Consider the following 23,960-nt stretch of genomic DNA (forward strand, 5'->3'; position numbering starts at 1 on the left):
CGACAGCGGTACTCGAAGGGGTTCTTGTAGAAAATAAATGTAGCGTGTTTGCCGCTCCTCCAGTTGTGCCCCGACACCGCGTGCCAGCTGCGCCATGTTAATCACACAATGTGCGAGAGCGCTATTGTCTGTCTGATCGTATATAAGCAGCACGTTGACCTTACCATTTCCCGGCAGACCCTGCATGTGATTAAGCACGAGTCACTATAATTGATCCTTTCACATTCACCGAAATGGGCGGAAGTGACGAAACACTACTTCAAGTTTCAGAGGCATAAGGCACATTTATTTAAAACTTGTACTATGGTGAACGAGATGACAAAGCTAAAGTCAGGCACTATGGAAAATATTCATACAACAGACGACGACCAAGATGTTTCAAGAGAGTCTGTCATTGTCTTGACTAGCATGGGACATTTCGCCCCCATCAACACCTTAAGATTGACGTCATCGGCAACTTGGTGCACTCTGAGTCCCCGTTGTTCGGCACGAAGTCACATTGCCGAGACAAGCTGCTACAGCCAACCGAGAGCAAGAAACGTCCACACGGGTGCACTTCCCCTAGCACAACACTACGGCCACGCCGCCGACGTCACCGGTTCACAACCACGGCTCCAAGAGATTGAGCAGGTGCTCGAACGAAACGCACAGTTCGCAAGGTGATGACATATCCAGCGTATAGGCATGGAGTCGCTATCAAAGGTGTCTTCGACGGTCACTTGCGTGTTGCAGTCGACGCAGCACTACCATGATTTTGAGTTTAGGGAAGGCTGCACGCAGGCCAACGCTGTATCGCACCACTCGCGGACGACAGCGGCCAGTGTAGAATCAGTCCCTACACGTCTGTCATCCTCAGGAGCGATGCCCTTGATTCAAAACGGCGACGAACAAAACACCACGTCCCTCGTGCCGCTCTAAGCAACACGTACGGCGCTCGCATGGTGTCCTACGAGGACATAAAACGCACGCTGTGTTGCAAGTCGTCATGTCCGCGCACAGCTGGCCGAACAGGGCGCGTCTTTCGAGTCGCTCCATGTTTCACATCAAGATGCATGCCTTGTGGCGAGAGGGCGACACGTCGCGGCCACCCTTGGCGTCCGGGTGCTCGGGTCCGAGCGCGGCCCGCGCGGCCGCCTTCCAGGCATCGCGGACGCTTCGAGGCGCCGCCCGGGCACTCGTCTCCACGTACGCCACGGCGCCCAGCCGCGAGGCCCACGTCAGCGCCTCGTCGGCGCTCACGCAGCCTCCTCGCTGGGTCATCCGGGCATCGCTCTGACAGCCGATGAGGAGCAGGGACGCGCCCGGACAATGCTGCCGGACCTCGGGCTGCCACTGCGAACACAGACAAAGCAGGCGCGTTACATAAACGCCCGGGCAATATCAGAACGCTCTTTGTGGAAACTTTGCTGACCAGAACACGCGGGAAACAGGCGGCACGTGCCAGCTGTCTGGTTTCTTATACAGAGCGGAACGACCACCACGCTTCTTAGCCATAATATGATTTTCATACATACTACTCCGAGACTTCCTGTAAGAGGCGCATGTGTCGCTTTGCACCACTTACTAAAAGATGATTATACCCTTTGGCGCTCAGGACCTGTGCGCACTTTAGACATGCTCGAGCAATCATGACGTTATCGCCTTCTTACAGCGCCATGGGAGGGACCCTGTGCCTTCTCCGTAAGAATTAAGCAGTATCTTAATACATGCAGCCTAAGTAGAAATATCATCTAACTCGCCGCACGGAGGCGCTGCTGAACACGAGAAGGTACGCGAAGGCTGGGCGAAGAGATTCACCCAGTGAGAACTGTAGGTAACGTATACCTCCCAGCAGCGCTTGGGTTTAGAGTGGAACGGAAGCGTCAACCGGTCAGCAGTCGAGAAAAGCAAGAGACGTTTAGAGCATTGGTGGAAAACAATCAGGGAAGGGATTGATTGATACGACAGAATCTCGCAGTCATAGCTAGCAGCGGAACGTAGATTTTCAAGAAAAAAAAAGTTTAAGGATATGTGTACTAAAATGCTAGATAAAAAACATGTACAGCATACCTGATTAAATCAAGCAGGCTAGGTGACTATTTGTCACCGCCCAGTTTCAAAGGGGATGCCATTAAATCATCATCACCAGGCTGGTTCTACCCCCGCTCGCGGCGGCCGCATTCCGATGGAGGCGGAATGCAAAAACACTCGTGCACCGGTACTTTGGGTGTACGTTACAGAACCCCAGGCGGTCAAAATTAATCCTGAACTTTCCACTACGGCAGCTCTCATACCCCACTGTGCAGTTTCGGGAAGTTAAACCCCGTAATTTAGTTTTAAAAATGTCACCTTGAGCTACCACAAATGCTTTTGCGCGCGCAACAAGCGGCACAGTGGTGGGCGTCGAATCACGTGGCGGCTGCTCACCTTGTGAATGACGTTGCGGAGGGACTCCGGCACACCGACGTTGAAGCACAGGAGCACCACGCTGGCATCCTGGTACGAGAGTGGCCGCACGGTGTCGTACGCTGCGGACCCTGCGAGCGAGCAGTGAACGTTTCCTCAAACCGCCCGACCACCTGTGCCGCAAGAGGCGGCGACGCTTTTTATTCCACTCACCAGACGTGTCCCAGACGGAGAAGTGAAATTTCTGTCCCGCGGCTTCGTCGGAGGTCGTGTAGCGGTCAAAGCCAGTGGGCGTGTAGTCCTGCGCATTTTGAAAAGCAAAATTAAAGAAAACAGTGTCACTGTCTGCCGACACAGTTTCTAATTATCGTCGCTTTTTTTTTTCTTAAGCACATGTCCCTCGGTTCTAACTGCCCCGTTGTGCGTGCTCCAGTGTAGATAACAAATACGACGGACGAAGTTACTCGCGATGTATAGCTTGGAGCACATTTCGGCCCGACAAGTCGCCCCATATAGCGACTACGTCGGGTTCTTGTATATACGTGGCCATCTCGAGTGGTGGTGATAAAGGCGATGTTGCGTTAACCCCAACAGCGCCAAAGTAGTTGGTTTAGTGACATCGCCATCTTCGCTGGAGCAGTTACAACTGTCTTGTCTAGTTTTCTGCAACTGTCTTAGAATGTGTAATTATTAGGCGTGTGCGAATATTCGAAATTTGAAATACGAATTGAAGGCGTCGGCTTCGAGGTGAATGAGACATTCGATTTCATCAAATATTCGGTGACGACCGCGTATACAGGATTATTGGTTATTGAAACCTATGTACCTATCATGGGAAATGGCCCATGAGTAGTTCGAAGTCGTGCACTGGCTTTAGCGGTGGGTGGATCCGTTTCAACCACGATATTCGGTTGACTCGGCACGGCGACCGAGCATACAGCCAAACTCACCGTCGTGAAGGCGTCGCTCACGAAGCGGTTGGCCAGCGCAGTCTTTCCGCACCTGGTGTCACCGACCAGGACCACCTTCAGCGGCTGCTCAGGGCACAGACCCGGCGCACGGGGCTCGGGCGTCGGCTCGGCCTGCACAGAAACACGCGAGGTTATGAGTGAGAGATGCCAACGGATGCAACTCACACAGGCGAAAAAGCAATTACAGAAAACAGTGCTTTTCGCCGGGACACAAAGCATAAGACTCACACTGTAGACTGTAGACAACGCTATTGTGTGTCCCATTGAAAAGCGCCGTTTTCTTTCGTCACTTAAGCATACGAGTTCGGTATGAATACATCGGGTAACGGTGGGCATCCTTTAGCTTCAATATGAGCATCACAAGTTAATTACTACCGGCGCCCCAGACTCCAATGACAAGGATTGTATTTTGGATAATACAGTATCGATAATTTTCAGCTCGATACAATTCTGCGTGGACCCTTTCAAAGCTGTGTCTCTGCAGGCCTGTATGAATACATTACGGAGGCTCGTGTAAGAGCAGTAACTCAATTCTTCCAACAAAAAATACAACTATAATATCATTTTATACAGCATGCGACTTTACAAGCCACACACAGGAACGTTGCAGGTGAAAAGGTCCACCTTCCTAGGAAGAAACTAGCACACCTTGCTAAATTTGGCACCTATGACCATACGTCGGTTTTGAATTTGTACCTGTGTGTGACTCTATAGTTTGTTTTTGTAAAAGCAAATTAACAGGTGGCTGCACCCCAACTCCTTGAAAAACACGGTCTAATTGCTTGGCTTCATCCAAGTTAGGTCAAGGTCAGATCGCTCGAGCGGCCCATGCAAGGCTGCACTTGCCTCATGCTTGTCCTTGTCCTGTCGATCGCCCATGAGCTGTAGTTGATTTATGAACGGTAAAGCGGCTGTCAGCGCAATTCTGGCTGTCGGTGCAGTTCTGGCTGTCAGCATCGAACACCAACACAATGGTAAGCAGAGCAATGAAAGACAACGTATACATTGCATGGTGATTGCCCCTGCAAAATATCTGACCGGGCCCCGACGTGGTTGCCGCCATGCCGCTAATGTATTCTCCGAAGGCCTCCCTATAGAAAACTTCATCCGCTAGTATCGGTGCTGGCGCTAAATGTTGCGATACTGACGAGCATGTGATTGCGAAATTGCCGCAGGTACCTATTGGGAAACGTCATGGCGCTATGTTTACCCAGCCCTGTGCAACGGCGACGCCACAGAGATAGGCGCCAATCCGCTGCACACCTCACCACGGCCGCAAACGTTGCTTCTGCGTCCGAGTGCGGCCGTGGTCTCGCTATAGTTGCACAATTTTTTTAGTTTTAAGACGGGAATGAGCCAAGGATGCGGTCGTAGAGAAGGCACACACAACGGGGCGCTGTCGAAGTGAAGAAAGTTGCACTCGCTGGCGGCCACCGACAGAGACGGACTCGGCTAAAGAAAAAAAAACTTTCGTTTCCAGCAAAGTCACAATGCTGATTTCACAAACTTTCAAGGTCGTCTACAAGCTCTCTTGAAGGGCATCAACCTCTCAATTAACCGTGAAACAATTTTTGCTACACTTTCATTGCGGTAGCTTTCTGGTGACTACCACTAAAGCACTGATGTTTACAGTAGAAGTTGAATGAATAGGGGAGCTAACTTAAGGGGCAGGTTAAATGAAATGTAAAGAAAGGAGCTTCGTGTCGGCGCGGATACGTTGTATGGTTTCGTTGTTCTCGATAGCAATTGTATTATATAGGAAACTTCATTCCCTGTAAGCAAGTGCGGACGAGCAGGGAGGCTTGGGCGGTTCTATGCTTAGTCTTACCAGTTATGTTTGCTTGAGTTGTTTTTCAATGTTACCACGCACAACGGATTCACCCTTGCACTAAAGCAGGCAAACAGCGCATATCGCGGCGTCTGGAGGGTCGGCCTGTGGACACTGGCTGCACGTGGTTTCTAGAGATTGGTAACCTAGAGTGCGCTACAACTGCATGCGCGCATCACTGCTTCGCCGACACAGTATATGTATGTCACTCAACGTAATACCGGGGAAGAATACGCCTAATATAATTGACCCACTGCTTGTTCAAGGACGCCGCCGTGACTTCCGGATAATCCTGTGGAATCCACTGAATACGAACATATGAAGCAGCTTCGGCGTATTTCGAACGGCGCGCAATATGTGATGCCAAACCAGCCACCCCACGACGACATCGCATCTTCAGCATGAGGTACACAGTGAAACAGGCGAGCGACGATGCTCCTCGCTCGCACGGTGCCAGGCCGAGAGGTGCAGGAATGTAAACTCACGCAGCAAACGACGTCCCGGTCGGCGTCGAGCCTGTCGTACCGTCCGCGGGCGCTAGAGAAAAGATCCATTCTGTCTGGCACCGGGAAGCGAGATGCACAGCTCGTCTCGAGAATACGCACGCATCCCGCCTAGCGCGAACACGGCGGGCCTTTGAGCAGGCGTCGAGTGGCAGCGTTCCAGGAACCGCTGAGCACAGTGCGGCCAACTGCGCAGCGACTGCTCACGCGGAGGCCGCAGAGATAGGCTCCGGTCACAACAACATCGCCAGTGTCCAGCTGGGCGAGCAACTACACATTCGCGGTGACGGAGTCCGCCCGATGAGCGCGTGCAAACATTGGAGGGCACGCTCTCCTTGCGCAACGAGCGACGACGCAGTAGGGTTTTAACCCGAGACACGACGTCAGCGCGAGACTGCGGGAGCGCCTGGCCGGGGGCCGCTGCATGCATTGTCTGCGCCGCCGACGCTAGCGGCATTGTGCAACGCGCGCACAGGCGTCAGGGAGCGGTTGCATTCTCTGCGGGCTGCCAAAACCCCGCCGCGTCTCGTGTCCGCCGACGGTCGACCGCGAACGTCATCGTCGCGCTACCTACGGCCGCAAATAAGGTCGCCCCGACGTGGAGATCACCGCTGTCGGCAGGCGTGAGGCTCCTTCCCGCTGACGGTCCTTGGCGCTGTCGCGTCGGCGTCCGCAAGAGCGGGTAAAGCTCGACGCTTCTTCAGTGGAAAGACAGAGCGCAGTCCACGCGGGAGAATAATTGTGCGTCCGAGAGTTGTCGCCCTCTGTAGAGTCAAAAAAGCTGGCTGACATCTTCGGCACGTTAGACGGGTAACTTGTTATTAGTGCCAGCCGGTAATTGGCGAGACGCATGCTGAGAGCGCGCGAAGCTGCTCACCTTGTGGCGGCCCTGCCGTCGCGTGCTGCCCCAGCGTGCAAGCGCGTCCATGGACCGAGTGCGGCATCCCCCTCGGGCTGCCCTATCTGTGCCGCAGATAGGCCGCGCCCCGTCTCCTCCCTTATCGGCGAAGCCAGCGGCGCACACATTCCGCGGGTTGCTCAGGTGCACATCAAGAGTCCTCAAGGGCACAGCCGGAGCCCATCATCAGCTGACACCGCGGTGGCCGCTGATGATGATTCCCCGGTGGCTGTCGCCTTGCCGGGGAATCCGCGTACCAATACAGTGTACTAGAATATAAGTGCCTTATATTCTGAAGATTATGAGGCTTTACGTGCCAAAACCACGACCTGATTATGAGGCACATCGTTTTGAGGAACTTCGGAATAATTTGGATCCCCTGGGGTTCATTAATATTAACGCACACCTAAATCTAAGTTTTCGCATTGCCGCCCACATTGAAATGCGGCCGCCGTGGCCGGGATTCGCCTTATATTCTAGTACACTGCATCACTGGCGCTCAGTGCTGCTGCTGCAACCCGCGCGCTAACTTCCTTCTCACGTAGTCGGATCTTATAGCGCGTTTTCTGGAGTTGCGGTAACTGCATGCATACTTGGCATTTCCGTTTCGCAAGCACAGGTTGCGGTGGGTGTGACTTTCGCACTTCCGCGACACTCTGTAAAATACTCAGCGCGGCATAATTCAAGTTTGCGTCGGTAAAAGCAAAATGTGAAATCCGGGATAACTGCGTGTTTTCTGCTCTATAGTTTTCTAAATAAACAATTTTTTCGTCGTTTGCGCGTGCGTGATAGAATTGCCCATCTATATGAATTTTTCAATTTCTTATGACGCTATCGTTCTCAAGAATATCGAAATGATGAACCCTCTCTCTATGTGTGTGTATACCGCGTGCGTGCACGCGTGTGATTGTGCACATGACGAACACGTGTGGGTTCACATCTTGGTTCGCCATAACCTGCCTCGATACCGCGTTCGTATCCGTACGGCGCTGGCATGACTATTAGGTCAGCCGAGTTACGCTGCTAATGTGTTGCGCATCATGTAACGCATACCGTTCAAGACCGGAACATAATGAATAATCTTTCAGAAATCAGAGCGAACGGCCGCGAATGGTCGGGCCCTCTCGAACTTCGCGTCGAGAGGTACGGTTGGACCGAACAGGCGAAAACATGACGGAGTCCGTGTGCGTCCAACCGTCGGGACGCGCATAAAAGCGTCCGCCAACGTCTTTCCGCAGGCCGCTGTCAGCAGGGGGGCGAGGAGGTGCCCCGTATCTGCCCGGAATGCCGGCGAGCCGGCTTCCGTCCACGTTGCCGCCCGTTCCCACGGTGAAACCCCCCGCGACACCGCCACTCCCAACTCTTGCCCTCGCCCATTTCGACCGCTTGCCGTTTTCGAATGCGTGCAGCGCAGCGGATGCCAACGGACGATCGTGCCACTCCCACAATTATTTGGGCGGCCTCTCTTTCAGCCACGCTCGTCTCGATTGACCATGAAATCTACGTGATTGTTCGGCGAAGCACAGCGAAGTCTGCGCGACGAAGAACGCTTGTCGAACAGAATGTTATATCATATTCCAGTTCGTATAAGACCAGCGTATAATAAACAGTAAGCACTTAAACACTGAGTAGTTACGGGGCCAAGAGCTCCACGGTGGCCGCGCCTGAAAAAAATGTGGAAGGTTCTCCGAGGGCCTGCGACGGACATTCATGGATGCTCCGCAGAGTGGTGCACGTAATTAGAGAGACGCCGTGCACTTCCATGTGCGTCCTTTCCTCCTCAGTCCGCTCTCTAGTACGCCATCCATTCATAGGGCTTCGGATTCCCGGCTCCTGCGTCGTTTGCTGTTGTTTTAGTCGCCCCTGCATGAGTTGCCTGCTCTGTAGAGGCGCGGCATGCACCCTCTCCCCTCCCCCGTCGTCAGCCGCAAGGTTGTTGTTGAGATAGGCGCTTCAGCGTACGCGTCTGCTTCACGGTTGCGGCTAGGGCGAGGGTAGAGCCCAAATAAAGTGCAGGCGGGGACAGTTACTGCACTGCACGTCTCCCGTTTGACAACCTTACACCCAAGAACCTCTATCGCGCGGGGCTGCGTCCCGAAACCCGCCTCCGCTGAACCTATGGACAACCGCACTCCTTTCCCTTCCTGTACCTTCTTCAAAGCTAAAAAAAAAAAGTTCTAAACAACTTTTACTTTTCTCGCCGACCACAGCCCTCTGCTAGAACTTCACCTGCAGAAAGCGCTATGCGAAGCTACACTAACCTCAAAACCTACCCAGAGTGAGTCCATCAGCGTAACAATAGTTTAATTCAATTTAAAAAAAAAAAAGCAAGGCGAATTCGAGACCACTAACGCGTGTATTAAGTGACAACTGATGAAGTCACCAAAACACCAAACAATCGCCAGTGTTTTGCTTTGTGTTTGCAGTTTGCAGATTCTTTACATAACGTCCGAGAAGCTTTTCTTGATGTCGCAAGTGCAAAGAACGACAGGAGAATCGATAACTGATGCAATACTGAACACTTTGTAGAAACTGCAGCTGGTTGCCACGTCGGTGAAGCTGGACACAGACATGCTTGTGCGGAAGCAATCGTGTGATAGCGCATCACCAATGTCATCTGCACGAGCTTAGTGTCCGGGGGAGCGCGTTCGAGAGTTGACAACAGCATCCTTATAATATACATGCACTGTCATTCTCACCAGTTGAACCTACATGCCGACTTACGAGATCGTCAAAGTTGTCATTGACGTCATAATTAAATGAAGTTTTCGTCTTCTACGTACCTCCCCATTTTCAGAGTTCGTTATAGCCCTTTCTGGCAACGAAATTATGAGAAAACAAAATTTAAAAAAAAAAGGGGGGGGGGGGGGGTATTTGCGAGACAAGGCAGGCTAAGCGGCACACTGTGCCGGTAAGTTTTCATTCCTTGGCGGTGGTAGCGAGATAAAAAGAGAGGGACACGAGACTGTAGGACGCGTGACAATGCCGTCATACCGCAGCTGGTTTTGTATTTGTATTTTTCGCCAAACGCCCACCGTGTGAAGCCCAACTGCCACTCCGCACGCGCTGTCATGATTACGCGGACATGCGCATGCCCGGTGTCTGTGCCACTCGACTCACATCGAGACATCAACCCATGGGTGCGCCTGTGCCAGGTACATTTTTTTTTTTTTTTTTGCGCCTGCGGCCGACGTGTTTTCAGAAAGGCGGTTGCGGTGAGACCCGCTTTTTTTTTCTCACGATGCTTATCTCTCACCGCACGCGGGTGAAAACAGTGCCCCCGGCACTGCAGGTGCGCGCGCTGCCGTCGCAGGCTCCCTCCTTATCTGCGCGCTCTTTCGTACTTCGTCTTGTTTCTGCCTTCGCGCTGTTTGGGTCAGAAGCAGCCGGTTTGCAGTGCATCTCGCCTACGCGCACGCCGCAAACCGTCGCCTCGGACCTCCCAACCGCACACTGCACTCCGTACGTTCTTGTCGTGAGAATCGTCCGGAGCCTCGAGCGGACCCGGTTTAGCCGCGCTCCGATTCGGCACTACCGGATGAAGGACGCTCGCTTTTCTTTCTTTTCTTTTTTTTCTCCTGTTCGGTTTGATTCGGGCCTCGGCCGCTGCGAACGTACTTGTTTACGACTGGCCATACAGACATCCTATAGCTTCTACTGGCGTGCACGCAGGCAGTGTCGCCCACCGAAGCCTTCGATTTGAAGCTATTTTTAGGTGCAGATTTTAGGGGACGTCTGCAAGAGGATAACAACCTCTTGTTGACACTACACAATATCAGTAATGTAGCCGAACGCGCGAGACAGAAAAAAAAAACATAATAAAGAGGATAGAACAGTGCAAATGCGGAAATACGTTTTATAGACGCGAAGTAAACGCTAACTGTGAGGCGTGCAGACGTGGATTTCATTCTGTTTAATAAGCTCAGAAAAAAAAAACAAGTAACGCTGCATACTTATATTTCTTTCTCTACATTAACAATGCCGTCGTGTCTCGCTGAGCGAGATTTTGCATATCCTTGCAAGCTTTGTAATTCGAATGTACAGCCGTTAGCAGTGAGTTCTGCGCGCAATGGAGCGTTCCCTTCATACAGTTTTTTTTTTAACTGGACACAAATTTTTCGTACATAACCTGTGACGGATACGGTCATATCACAATGCTACTCGTTCAGCAGAAATACTCCGAAAGGCGGACAATGAAGTAAAGATACGTAATCGACTAATTAACAAACTTTTAGTTATTATGTATTCATTGTAATCGGTGAGCTCGCAAAGTGTTTCCACGTAGAACGAAATCCGAGGATGAAACCAGTTTCTGGATATTAATTCCCAAAGTGCACGACGAATTACATCGTCGTTCTGGTTATTTTTGTCCTGTCATGCACGAAAAGGAGTTTGTCCCCGGAGCAAAATAGAGTCAAGTGGAACAAGAGTACTGCAAGACTGAGGCGCAAATCTCCAAGCTGATGCCATCTTCAGAATTCGTTTTAAGAGATTATATATGCCTTGCAAACTCTTCGGCTACACTTCGTATTAAAGTATGCGCCATACAACACTTACTTAAGTCACTTATGCATTTCACAATGCCAAAGTACCTGATTTACTGATTACATTTTTTGTAAAACTTGCTTTAGGCCACATGAAGCAGTTGAGAAATTGAAGCTTAGCTGTATAGTGAAGTCATGTCTGCCGAGCATAAATCCTCACTAGCACCACTTCCGAGATATCCATTGCTAAAATGCACTGCTAAACATGCCGCGGCCGTTAAGTTTCCCAAAGTATGTTAACTCGAATGCCATTGAGCCTTTTAGCAATTGGGGCAGAATATCTCCAAAGTGTTGCTAGGCTTGTGATTTTTGCTAAGCAGACATGATGTGGACATGACTTTACTCATCGGCTTCAATTAATCGGCGCAGCTTCCTACAACAGACTTGGTACTCAAATAATACGCTTGAACGTTCCAGTTAAAATGTACGCACATTATATTTCCATACACCTTCGAAAGATCACAAACTCGTGTTTATCTTATTACAATATCTTCGGGTAAAAATTATTATAACTTCTGTGTTTCTACGGATCTAAGTCAATGTCTCAGTCACCTGTAAGCATGCACAAAAAGGACAGATCAATGCCAGTGTTTCCACCAAATGACTTATTTTTGACTTCAGGATGCTGGAACAAGCCTCGCCAACCGCGACTGAGGAATTTCACAAGCGAGTCGGCGAAAGCAAGAAGCCCCAATCCGCAAAACCGAAGCCGTTGAAATGTGATGCGCGTTTCCATTAAGAGGTGTGTGTGCTTTAAAGATTTCTATGAACCGCCAAGCTTATGTACATATTCTAAGTTGTGATTGGATGTCTCACTACGCGGAACACAGGGGCGCACCCTGGCGGCTGCAGCACACAGCTGTATTGCCGTACATACGAGTGCAGCGCGCAGTTCGAACTCACCGTGTAGCCGTACAGTGGCTGCCTGTGCAGACTGCCGCCTACTAGGCATCGCGTCGTCGTCGTGGTGGCCATCGCCGCCGTCATCGCCAGTGGCCTTCAAGCGAGGAAGGACCTGCACAGAAGGGGCAAAGTCTAAATTAATATGTTCCCTGCGCTTCAGAAATGAGTTGTAAAGCAATGAACGGGGCTAGTTGGTGCACGTTCATGATTGTATTGCGTTTAGTGTTACACTGACAGAACTTATGGGCCAACATAAGGAACAAGATGCGGACGCAGTACGTGGCGCCACGTACGTCCGCGTTTTGTTCCTTATGTTGGCCCATAAGTTCCGTCAGTGTAACACCAAGCGCAGTACAATCATGAATGCAGCGGCAGCCTCGCCAGACAATAATGGCACATGAAGCCGGCGAGTCTGCAGAGCCGAAACTTGACGATGCACACACCCAATGTTGTCTTCGCGGGCTGCACTATTGCCTGTTGTGGACTCCCAAATACTTACACCGAGGCGGCCACTGCCAGAGTCAGCGTATAGGGCGCAAAACTCCAGCACAGGTGCGCGCAGCTGCTAAACCACTTTCGAACTTTCAACTGCGGCAGCAGTTGAAAGGAAGTATCGGCATCACGTGAACACACACGTCTAAAACACGCTTAGCTATAATCATGGCAAAAGTTGCCATTGGCTATAAGGGTTGTAACCATGTGGGGATGTAATTTCGCACTGATCGAGGCTCCACCCTTTGGTGCAAACGGGAAAGGGGGCGCTTGCGAGAAGCCGTCAGCAGCTTCAATGTCGCGTCAGACAGGAGGACTCCGAGCGGTGTCGGGTTTGCGATCGGGTATGAAAAACCTTCGTCTCGCGTTTCGGCGGCTACAGTGAACACGCGCATCCGGTTTCGGCGGTGGATCGCCGGATGAGGTTTCTCGCTTGAACAGAGCTAAAGGTACACCAAAAAGGACAGAAAAAGATTATGCAAATTCAGCGCAAATATTGGAATCTATGTGAATCCAAGCTTTCGTGAAGTGGTTAATTAAATTATATGCAACTTAATGTGAAGCGTAAAATTGTCTTTATTTTGATTCCATAATGTCATGCAATGTTTATGCACTGCTCTCTTCGCAAGCTATGCCGAAGTGCAAATACCGCGCAGATCTCCTCCATGGTGCAGATAGAAAATGAGACGTCGATATTGCGAGGACGAGTGCGATATTTCATGCTCGTCGAGGGGAGAATGGCGAGGAAAGGTGAACGGGGGAGGAGGAGGATAGAAGTACGACGCACGTGTATGCGCACTGCATGGTCGGCTCAGCAAAGCTCCTGTGCCCCAATTTCGATACTCGTGGACTTCGCAAATAGCGGCCCCGAACGGAAAGCGTGGTGCTCTTGCTCAATTATTTTTTGCTGGACTAGTACAGGCGGGGCAGGGACGATAAGTGGAAACACACGCATGCGGAAAGACGTGCGTGACAAGACCAGCGGCGTTGCGTTGCCACTACAAGGAAACGCCTCTTTCGGATCGGCCCATCGGTACTTGAGCGACCCTGCCGGTCATGAAGTGGGCCTAAAATTGGATCCCTGCATCAACTGGCCGTGAAGACGAAAACACTGCTTCGAGCAGCGCCCGTTTATGTCAAGGAAGTGGCGAGCATCTACGCGGAAATGAAACCGTTGTCGAAATACAGCGCCCTTCAAAGGGCACACGACAGGTTGCTCTCTGTATATCTAAATGTCTTTCATGAGCCAGTGCTCGTCTTATAAAGTAATCTTTTCGCGCCTATCCGTTATATACTCGCACAGAAGCCACGGCTACAGCGGAAAACCTGCATTTCGTTGCAGTTTAGGCTCCCAACCTGGGAACAAAACCACCGCGTGCTCTCACAGCTGATTTCAAGTTGCAGCTGCTCTCAATGACAAAGTGCATCCGAAGGAATAAGGCTTTCACTGTTGTCCGCATCTCTTGTTCTCTCGTATACACATGTTTAGGGAAAAAATAACAAGTTTTACAGGGGGGACGAACCCTACACAAAGCATGCTAAGATATGCGATTGGGAAAACGACACGCATACGACACAAGATATGGTTTACAGTTTCACTACCTCGTTGGTATCGTGCACCGCAGAACTCTACTGACGGACAACCAGTACTTAATAGATACATATATTTCGTCCCTATAGCTATCTATCGTTCAATAACGCCGAACCACAGTTTCAGAATGTCACGCATACGACACATATGGGTCGCCTAAAAAGGCCATCCTGAGCTCGCCACTCTGCTACTTTTAGCCGCGCACAGTCGCAGACCCACCTGCGGGATAGAGTCGGTGTCGTCCACACGTTGACGGCAGTAGGTCGATGTGCAAGCAACGGCTTCACTCGGTCGAATGCAGGTCGTCTGTCTGGCCAGCCCTGGCCGTCCGGCAGTTAGCCCGTGTGTCGATCAGAAGAGGACGCGTCCAAAGCTTCGAGGGGCAAGAACGTGCGCGCTCTCCAGCCGCAAGGAGGTCGCGAGACGGCGCCGCTTGTGTACCGCCCAGCAGCAGCAGCCTTCGCTCCGAGAACGGCGGGACGCGCAACCGGATAGGGAGACGGACTCGCGGAGACTGCGTCGTGCGCGCTTCCGTGGCAGCCTCGTGTTCCAGCGTGCTTCGGACCTCCGCGGACCTGTCCGCACATGCCGCGGGAGAGGAGGCCAGAGCCCAGTCTCTTTCTTTGCTTGCCGCCGAATCACACGGATGCCTTCCTTTTCGCACGCCGCTCTCTTTTTCCCAGAGGGGGGTCTCTCTCCTCGTGATCTCTATTCGGGTTTTTCGACGAGGCCTCCCCCCTCGTGGGGGGGTGCTATGCGTACGCGCGGGGGGTCGTTCCGTCTTCCAAGAGGCTCCGGGAGCGGGGCGGCCGCGAGGAATGCGTCGAGTACCACTATGTTCAAACTGCTGCCTCGAGAAGGAAGAGAAGAGCGCGGTGGAGGCAGCAACGCAAGTTCAGCGCACCACGGCCGGCGGCGGGAGCACGCCGCGGGGAAAGAGCGAAAGTCCCCAAACAAACCGGCAGATAACGCTCACGCCGGCAGTGCAGGGAGGGAGAACCGCCAGGCACAGCTTCGGCTGACGCGCCTGGTCTGGTGTGCGGTGCCCATTGACGGCGGCGAGCCTGGCATGCCCGGAATCTTCGGGGCTGACAGTCGGCTCCAAGGCGTGTCTTTCCAGCTACAGGGTCAGCAGGCTCGTTCGGCGGCTCCGAAGACGCCCCGCAAAGGGGCACCCTCTTTTCATGGTCGACTTTTAACAACACTGGACACCGCGGAACTCAAGGCGCGGTTTCTCGAATAGCGGCTTCGCTTTTTTTTTTTTTTGCCTTAATAGAAATGCGCTCGCTGATCGCTTTCCTTCCGGGAGCCAAGCGGTGTTTATTTCTCTAGCCCTTCCTCCTCTTGAAGCGTTCTTTATAGAGACCCTCGCCCTTTCCTTGGACAGAGAACGGAATGTGGAGGAAGGCGGCCCGTGAATGCGGAGTATCCAGAAGTGCCTATTTTCCGCACGCATTCTCGCGTCAAAGGCTGATGAAAAGACCTCCGAGCAAGTTGCATTCCTCGATAAGACGCCGTGCGAGGTCGAAGCCGTTGCGCCGAAATTCTCAAGGTCGGCTGCCGGAACCTCGACGTCTTTTCCATCGCTGTAGTGATCGTTGTTCCCTTTCACAGTCACGCAAGCAGGCTCCCACTGCCTTTCCGTCCGTCTGAAACTGGTATGGAGGGACGGGTACCTGGCCGTGCGATAAAATTTTACCCCACCGGCAAAATGCTCCCTCGTGGACGCTGCAGTGAATGCGCGAGGGTAAAACTCAATCTGCAATACGATTGTTCATCCCCGCCCCTATTCCAGCGTGGCTTCCGTCAGTTATGTAAGCTAGCGCCGCGACCGAGCTTTCCAGACGCAGTGTTTTTCTCTGCTGTAACATCGGCGGAGTGGCTGAGTGGTAAAACCTGCGACTGACACTCTGTGGGGCCGCCGTTCGGATTTACTCGATACACTGCGCTTTTTTCTCTTTCTTTTCTCGCAGAGGACTTTGGTATTTCTGCGACGGGACACCAGTGCCGTAGATGAGAACTACGTGTTAATTTGACCACCCGGAGTATTTTGACGTGCGCTCAATGTACTGTGCTCAAGCGTTTCTGCATTCCGCTCCCATTGGAATGCGGCAGCCGCAGTGGGGATCGAACGTGAGACCTCGTGCTCACCAGCTCCACCGCCATAGCTGGCAGTGACGACCGCCCTGAATGTGTCGTAATATTTTATTTGAAATGATAGAATCGATCGTGCTCTTCGCCATTTACGTAGGAATTATAAGTTTTGGGGAAGTAAACACCGTTCCAATTACTTGTATTTATTAAACCAATTTTTCATATGTCGGCACCGCTGTGTAGCCTTGAGGCCCCTTCGACCACGGGCACCTGCTGCAGCTCATACGTGACTGTGTGTGTGTGTGTGTGTGTGTGTGTGTATGTATATATATATATATATATATATATATATATATATATATATATATATATATATATATATATATATATATATACCTGTGATGTAGGATATAAAAAACTGGAAGGCAAACGGACAGTACAACTGTCGTTCTTGTCAGTGTTGTACATTGCCAGGGGGTGGCACATGCACCCGCCCCCCTGTTCCCTCTGAACTTTACCTGTACCCTCCCAGCTTCCTACCCCTCCTTGTGCCCTGTCAAGCGGGTGCACCCCTCCCCTCTGAAAAACATTTCTGGCTGCGCCACGGGGTATTGTATTATATTAAGAAAATAATCATTTTCTTCGATCATTGACCACGAAGAAAAGTAAAGAGGGCAGGAATCATATTCGCAGCAGCATCAGCATTTTGCCATGCGAGTTGCATTCGTTCTCCCTTGGGCTTTCCTACACTTTTCACGTTCTGCCGTCGCGCGAGAATGTGCTCGTGCTATCAGATAACGCACGATAATTGGACGTGTGCATACAGTAGCACTTTCCAGAAACACGAGCCTGTCGCGGATCACTTTGTAGGCGCGCTAATAGATTATTCCGACAGGTTCTAGAATTTATCTCGTCGACGCGAGCGCATCTAGTGGCCTGACGCAAGCGGCCGTGATTCGGGTCGATGACCGCAGTACAGAGCACAATAAGTTCGCCCAATAAACTTGATTACACAGCCTATTCCGCGTGCGCCTGCCTGTGCGCTGTCACGGCCACGCGACAATATATCGTTTACCTTTCGTTTTGTTATTATGATTGCGCCTATGAACTTTATTTTAGTTAGTCCAGTGGTGTGTCGTGTTCATTTTGTGTTAAAGAAGAGGCAAGGAAAACAGGTACGTAGGCTTCCCTGCTGATTTATAGAAAAGAGTTCTATTCTGCAAATTGAATGACATAAAAAAAATTTTATCTTTACTAAGAAACAGTGGCATAGTTACCGAGACCGCTAATCGCTAACAGACTCAAGTTCGGGCGAAAAGAAAACAGTGTACCGCGAAATCAGATTAGTCCCCATGATCGGATAGTCGGCTGAGAGGCCCACAGATATGGCCGACGATTCTGTCAGGAGGAAAAGCAACTCGCTTGGGCTGAAGAGTAACTGTAGCTGCAAAGCAAAGTGTTCGGGGCTATATACGTGCAATACAACAAACACATGAATGAATACACACAAGAACTTGGCGTTGCACGTGTGGGGCTGAACATAGGTCGACAGTATGGGAGAATACTCACTCACACTCACTCATCATGATTTTTCCAGGCCCCGCACTCACTCACGTTCGCGCTCACCTCCACTCAAAAGCGCCCACTCACGCTCGCACTCACGTCCATTTAACTGGCACTCAGTCGCACTCACACTCACCTACGCTCACAATCACTGGCACTCACTTGCACTCGCACTCACCTCCACTCACACACACACTGGCATTCACTTACACTCCGTGGCACTCACTCGAACTCGCACTCACTCGCACTCACACTCACTGGCACTCGTACTCACCTCCATTCACACTCGCTGGCATTCACTCACACTCGCAGTCACCTCCACTTACACTCCGTGGCACTCACTCGAACTCGCACTCACCTCCACTCACACTCACTGGCACTCTCTCGCACTCAATTACACTCACGCTGACTGGCACTCACTCACACTAACCTCCGCTCACACTCACTGGCACTCACTCACACTGACGTCCACTCACACTCACTGGCACTCGCTCGCACTCACGCCTTTTATATGAGTGCGAGTGAATGTGAGTGAGCGCACTCATGGGTGAGTGTGCTGCCCTCTGCCGCTCACATTTCGTGTATATTCAGACCGAAGCTTCCAGTTTAGCGCCTATTACATCTGGAGTGCGAGAAGGCAGTGTTTTGGGCCCAGTTTTATTTTTAATATACGTAAACAATTTGTATTCCCGATTGCATGGCAACATCCGTCTATTCGCTGACGATTCTTTTTTGTATCGCGAAATTAATTGTAATGATCATCACCACGTACATTATTCTACCTTTTCTTGGTGTCAGGACTGACAGATGACTCTAAATGCCCAAAGATAACTAATGCTAACAGTAAGTAGAAAGAAACAGATGTCTGATTTTACTTACATTATTAATGACACACCTCTCACGTGTTTATTTCAGGGTAAATATTTAGGTGTCACTTTAACCCGGGCTCTCCTATGGGAAACCCATGTTAACAACATAACCTCAAGTGGAAATCAATGTATATGCTCAGCATCAAAGCGACCCATCTTCTGAGAAAACGCCTTCGTCTTGCGCCAGCAGATCCAAATCTGCTGGCCTACAAAATGCTTGTTCGACCAGTGCTGGCATACGCATGTATTGTTTGATTTACGTGCACAAAAGAACTCATAAGAGGGGGTGCAGAGGAATAGAATAAGGTTCATTTATAATAAATACAAGTTAATGGATTCATCAAATGAATTATTAAAAAGTGCCGGTTTAATAACCCTGCAAAGTAGGACAAAGCTAGCACGGCTAGCACGATTAAAGTTTTTGTTTCAATTTATTCATGGTGATAAAACCATTGACACATCCGTACTAAGTTCTTTGAATCGTTCCAGATCAACACGTCGCAAGCACTCTAGAACATCTAATGAATAGACCTTTAACTCAAATTGCTTTAAATATTCATATTTCCTTAAAACAATTAGGGAACGTAATGAGCTTACTCCTTCAATTACTAACGCTTTATATTTAAACAGCTTCATGACTTCGAGCGGCCGTCAATTTCAACCATAAGTCGGCAGTGTGGGAGAGTACTCACTCACTCACCATAAATTTTCCAGTCCCCGCACTCAGTCACGTTCACGCTCACCTCCACTCACACTCACAAGAGCTCACTTACGCTCGCACTCACCCATGCCCACACTCACTGGCCCTCACTCACACTCACGCCTTTGAAACGAGTGCGAGTAAGTGTGAATGAGTGCGCTCATGAGTGAGTGCGCCGAGCTATGGTGCTAAACGAATGCAATGAATGTAAGGCATATCGCGCGGGAGTCTGAAGACGTTCTGAAAAGCGGGGGGACAGCGACCACGAAACTGTGCACAAAACTAGCCTACATCGAAGTGAACTGGATCCAACCGCTCGCAACAACAGGTCTTCAACGTGCAGCCACGCTGGCAAACACGGGCGTTGATAGGTCACGTCTCGCGCAAGATTGCGTCATTCCCGTCTGTACGGCGGCACTTTACCGAGACGAGCGCGATGGGTCGCAGTGTAAATTGTGCAACGTATACGCCACGAGCGCATATCCGCATGCTACGATGCTCCCACAATGCTCGCAATAAGCTGCTGTTCATGGACTTCTCGTTGTCATGAAGCCGGTGGGCTACTCGAAGTGACCACAAATTGATGTTCGGCTTATCCGAAGTACGGTGAAGTAGGACAGCCTCGCAAGTTCAACACATGCTAGGATCGCACAAACGGCTGTTAATATTTGAAACAAATAACACAAGTTTCTTTAAAAAAAGACACACATAATACTAAAACAGCTTACCTTTGGCTCTACATGCATGACAGAAAGTGACAACTCCAGGAGCCTCGCTCCGGCACGGGCTGATCTTCGCTTGCCTTATTTGAGCAAATCAATATTCCGAGCAAAAACTGATGTCTACCTCACAGGAATCACTCAGTCTCATCACGCTTAGAACAACTCTAAGCGTGTAATAGCGAATTGTCATGGCCGCATCATCAGAACAGCATGTCATTTGCGTTTCCGAGAGAGCTCGACGCTGTCCTCATCCCAAATAGCACACAATACCACAAGAGCTTTTTTACTTGGTGTTTTTATCGTGTCTTCTATGCATATCAGTACGCCGTAATCACTGGCGTAACTATATCGATGTAGACAGCAATGCCGTTGTAACTGACGTGCGTTCGCTTCCAAACTCTCATGGTAATCGATGGCTGTGTTAGACTCATTTGCCAATAGCAAAGCGATCTTACACTTGTATTTCATTTTCTCCCTCGACCCTCTAGAAAAATGTTTGCAACTTCCGCACAGACTGAAAACAACTGCGGATTCAGAAACCATCCGCTAGCCTAATTTTAAGGCATCCATCTGATTGTCCAGCGTACACGTGACCACATGACCACCGCTGCTGTGTGAGTCATCATTATCTTGTGTCTGTGCCTAATACAGTTGCGCTGCTGTCACAAATGGTTCGGCAGTAACCTGCCTCGTAGTCCTGGTGACGCCGAGAAAATTGGCCTTTAACCGCAAGTGCCGGTTATCTCAAAGGCACTCATAGTAATCATGATGACCGATCTGTCTTTCTCTCTAATATGGATCTACCAAACTGAGCATATTTCAACTGCAATGCTACGATAAATAATGGCACAAGTACGTCATTTATCTCTTCCCGATGCCACACTCATTACAGAGTGATAACCATAATGATACACGGTGCCTTTACCTGGCAGTGGGTTTAATTTATCTGTCTCGTTTTTACGCGTCGTTGATCGTTCTACACTTGTTTCTTTCTTTTTTACCCTCCGGAGTCAGTACAGCTCTTGCGGGGTACGTGTCCCAACAAATACACCTGGGCGGTCGAACAGGCAGGTCCGAACATGCCCGACGGTTGCAGAAAAAGCAGCGGCGTGACCTCAGCCACTGCTCCCGGTTCCCAGCGTCCCCGCGAGGGAGGCACGCACCTGGAGACAGGCCGCTCTTGACGTCAATCCTTTCTTGCTGCGAGCACAAAAGAACAGCGCCTCTTCCAGCGCGGTCCAAGAGAGGGGAGGGAGCTCCACAAAAGGCGGCATAGCGGTGCCTTGCACGCCATGCCTTTGTGCGAACGCATGCATTAACCTCAAGAGATGGCCGGGGCGCTTACCCACCTCCGATCCCCCCATGCGAAATGCACAATGAAAGGTTCTGGTCATGTCATCGCAAAAAAGCACATTGCTTCTTTTTCTTTCTTTTTTGTTTTGTTTTTTTCTAATTCGTTATCGATATTTCAACATTTCTAAGCCGCCATCCTCGCCAACACCGTTTCACCCGCGCTATATATAATGTGCTGACCTGCCACTTGGCTTATAATCTCCAGCGCTCGAATGATTCATCCCCGCCGACGCGAAGATGTACGCCGTTTTGAGCAACACACGCGTCAACAAATGTCGCGGGCATCACTCACTGTTCACGCGGGCTTCTTCTCGCGAAAGAGGAACACGCCAAGCAATCCGGCGGGCACGACGAGTATGACGAGGGCTGTGGACAGCAGCACCCAGACGAAAAAGACCACGCTGAACGGCTTGGCGGCCGCGCGACGGTTCAGCTGCTGCTCGCTGCAATGCATGCTAGCCTGTGTGCGTGCTAGCGTGCTGGCATGATAGCGCTGGTTCCGGCGGTGGCCCGTGTGTGCTCCAGTAGGTGCAGAGCCCCCTAGGCGTTAGAGGCACGTACCCACTCTGGGGGATTGGCCAAGAACCGGGTAGTTCAACATAACAATAAGAAAAATGTATTATAAAACAATGCAAACAACCTTTGCGAATAGGTATATGGGAGATAATAGATAGATTCTAGCTTATGATTTTTGTAGACTGAAGGAATAAATGAAGACAAAAATACAGCTAATCTAATTGATTTTTTTAGAATATGACGAAACGCTGTTTTTATTTCATAGTCTAAATCTACCTGACCGTGCAATAAAATCCTGGATTGCATCGCCAACCTTCCTGTCGCTGTGCCCGAGGGCCGAGGCACCCGAGCATAGTGAATTTTGAACATTTAAGTCTAACCTAAGAAGGCAGAACGGCGTTTCTAATGTTCTTTTTCGCATTTCAGAATATTTTTGATAATCAACGAGGAAATGGTATATTGTTTCATGTCCCCCGCACCACGTACAGTTCAGTGAGGCAGCCAGACCAGTTCTGTGTAGATAAAAATTTAGAAATGGAATTCGGCAGCATAGTCTAGCGATTGCGACTTCAAGTGATCTCGTTTGTCAGAGTTTACTATTCCAATAATGCGACAGGTGCTGAAAATCGGAAGAATTTCGTAAAGAAGCGGCATGAAACACAAGCACCGTAATTTACCTCCGAAATCTAGCCCCTATGATGAAAGCTGATGCCGGAAGGATTTCAGTGACTGGGCCATTCAAGGACACTTTCGCGAACGAACCTGCCATTTCATGTAGAAATAGACCTTTATGTCCTGATACCCAAACCAATCTAATCAAAACTAAATGAGGGGGCGCTAACGATTTGAAAGCGCGCCAAACTTGAGAGTTATCAGAAGCAGTAAGGGAGGAGCACAGAGACAGAGAATCAGTCACAACCGCTCTGAAACGTGATGATTAGTTTAGTTTACGGATAATAACAGCTGAAAAATTCTGCTAGAAAGATCGTTACGGAGTCTGGGAGGTGAAGAAAAAACGACCAATCGAGAATAGGAGAAAATATTTCAATTCCATACTTTTCTTCCTATTGGGAAGCATCAGTGGCAATAAATGACTTGATCGGTATGTGCAAAAAGTAATAACTTGAGGTAGAGCTTAGCGTGCGGTAAGATATTGCCTTTTTTATTTTGGGGGAAAATATCGAACTGAACTTTAATGAAATTGGTGTTGGAACAAACAGGAGTCACCTCACGAATTCGAACTAATTATCTAGAAGAGCTTCCATAAAAATAATATGAGGTTTGTGGAATCACGGGCAGCACAACCCCCCCTCCGCCCCCCCCCCCCAAAAAAAATATCTGACTGGAAGATAATAATTTATTAACGCCTTATAGGGGATTCATATAGCCTTAAATATTATTGTACAGCTAGCTAACAATCGAAACCGCGAAACCAAAAAAGGGATGCTAGCTTCCCGGTGTATAACTTCATTTGCTACAAAATCACTTAGATTATTCGCTTAATAGAAAAACAGATCTATCCTCAACTTTGGCACGTACCCACGGCATATGGGACAAATAACTGACCATTAATCTGAGGCATACACAAAGATCTGCAAGAGAAGCATGAAATAGACGTGATCGCTGGCTCATACACACTATGGCCTATATGGGCCAAGAAAACTGGTGGTCACCCCAAAATAATGAGAGAGATTGAAGTTATTAATTTTTGACTAAAACCAAAGACGAAAGAAAATTAAAATTGCAGATTCAACGGACAATTTGGAATCTGTGTGAAGCGAAGCTTCCATGAAGCAGCTAATGAAGCACTATAGAAATTTGTCCAATTAATTCCTGCGTCTTTGGGGCATACATTTAAAACCCTTTGGGGAGTGTATTTGTCCCACAACAATGATCATCTGCCTTTCTTGCGTTTCCTTTCTTTAACGTTGCGAGCCCGGTACTTCCAAGTCACGAAAGGCTTGCACTCTAAAACAGTTGCACCCTTTGACGTGTGTATTTGCCACGCAACAATAATCGTCATCTGTC

The 23,960-nt window shown here is 49.9% G+C and overlaps 1 protein-coding gene across 8 annotated transcripts; it reads right to left on the reverse strand.

Annotated features, from left to right (window-relative positions):
- Positions 1 to 264: 264 nt before the first annotated feature.
- On the reverse strand, positions 265 to 21,941 carry LOC135919362 (rho-related GTP-binding protein RhoN-like). Of its 8 annotated transcripts, XM_065453123.2 has the most exons (7): positions 21,709 to 21,941; positions 21,227 to 21,263; positions 12,033 to 12,144; positions 3,336 to 3,467; positions 2,599 to 2,686; positions 2,407 to 2,516; positions 265 to 1,332 (listed from the first exon to the last, which is right to left on the reverse strand). In XM_065453123.2, exons 3-7 carry the CDS (start codon positions 12,114 to 12,116, stop codon positions 1,039 to 1,041), a joined length of 708 nt encoding a protein of 235 aa, XP_065309195.1. In that variant the 5' UTR covers positions 12,117 to 12,144; positions 21,227 to 21,263; positions 21,709 to 21,941; the 3' UTR covers positions 265 to 1,038. The 8 variants fall into 8 exon arrangements, with proteins under 8 accessions (XP_065309195.1, XP_065309193.1, XP_065309194.1 ...); XM_065453121.2 differs by lacking the exon at positions 21,227 to 21,263; XM_065453122.2 differs by lacking the exons at positions 21,227 to 21,263; positions 21,709 to 21,941 and adding an exon at positions 14,335 to 14,748.
- Between the last annotated feature and the right edge of the window lie 2,019 nt (positions 21,942 to 23,960).

The sequence above is a fragment of the Dermacentor albipictus genome, chromosome 1, assembly GCF_038994185.2.
Source record: "Dermacentor albipictus isolate Rhodes 1998 colony chromosome 1, USDA_Dalb.pri_finalv2, whole genome shotgun sequence".
NCBI lineage: Eukaryota > Metazoa > Arthropoda > Arachnida > Ixodida > Ixodidae > Dermacentor > Dermacentor albipictus.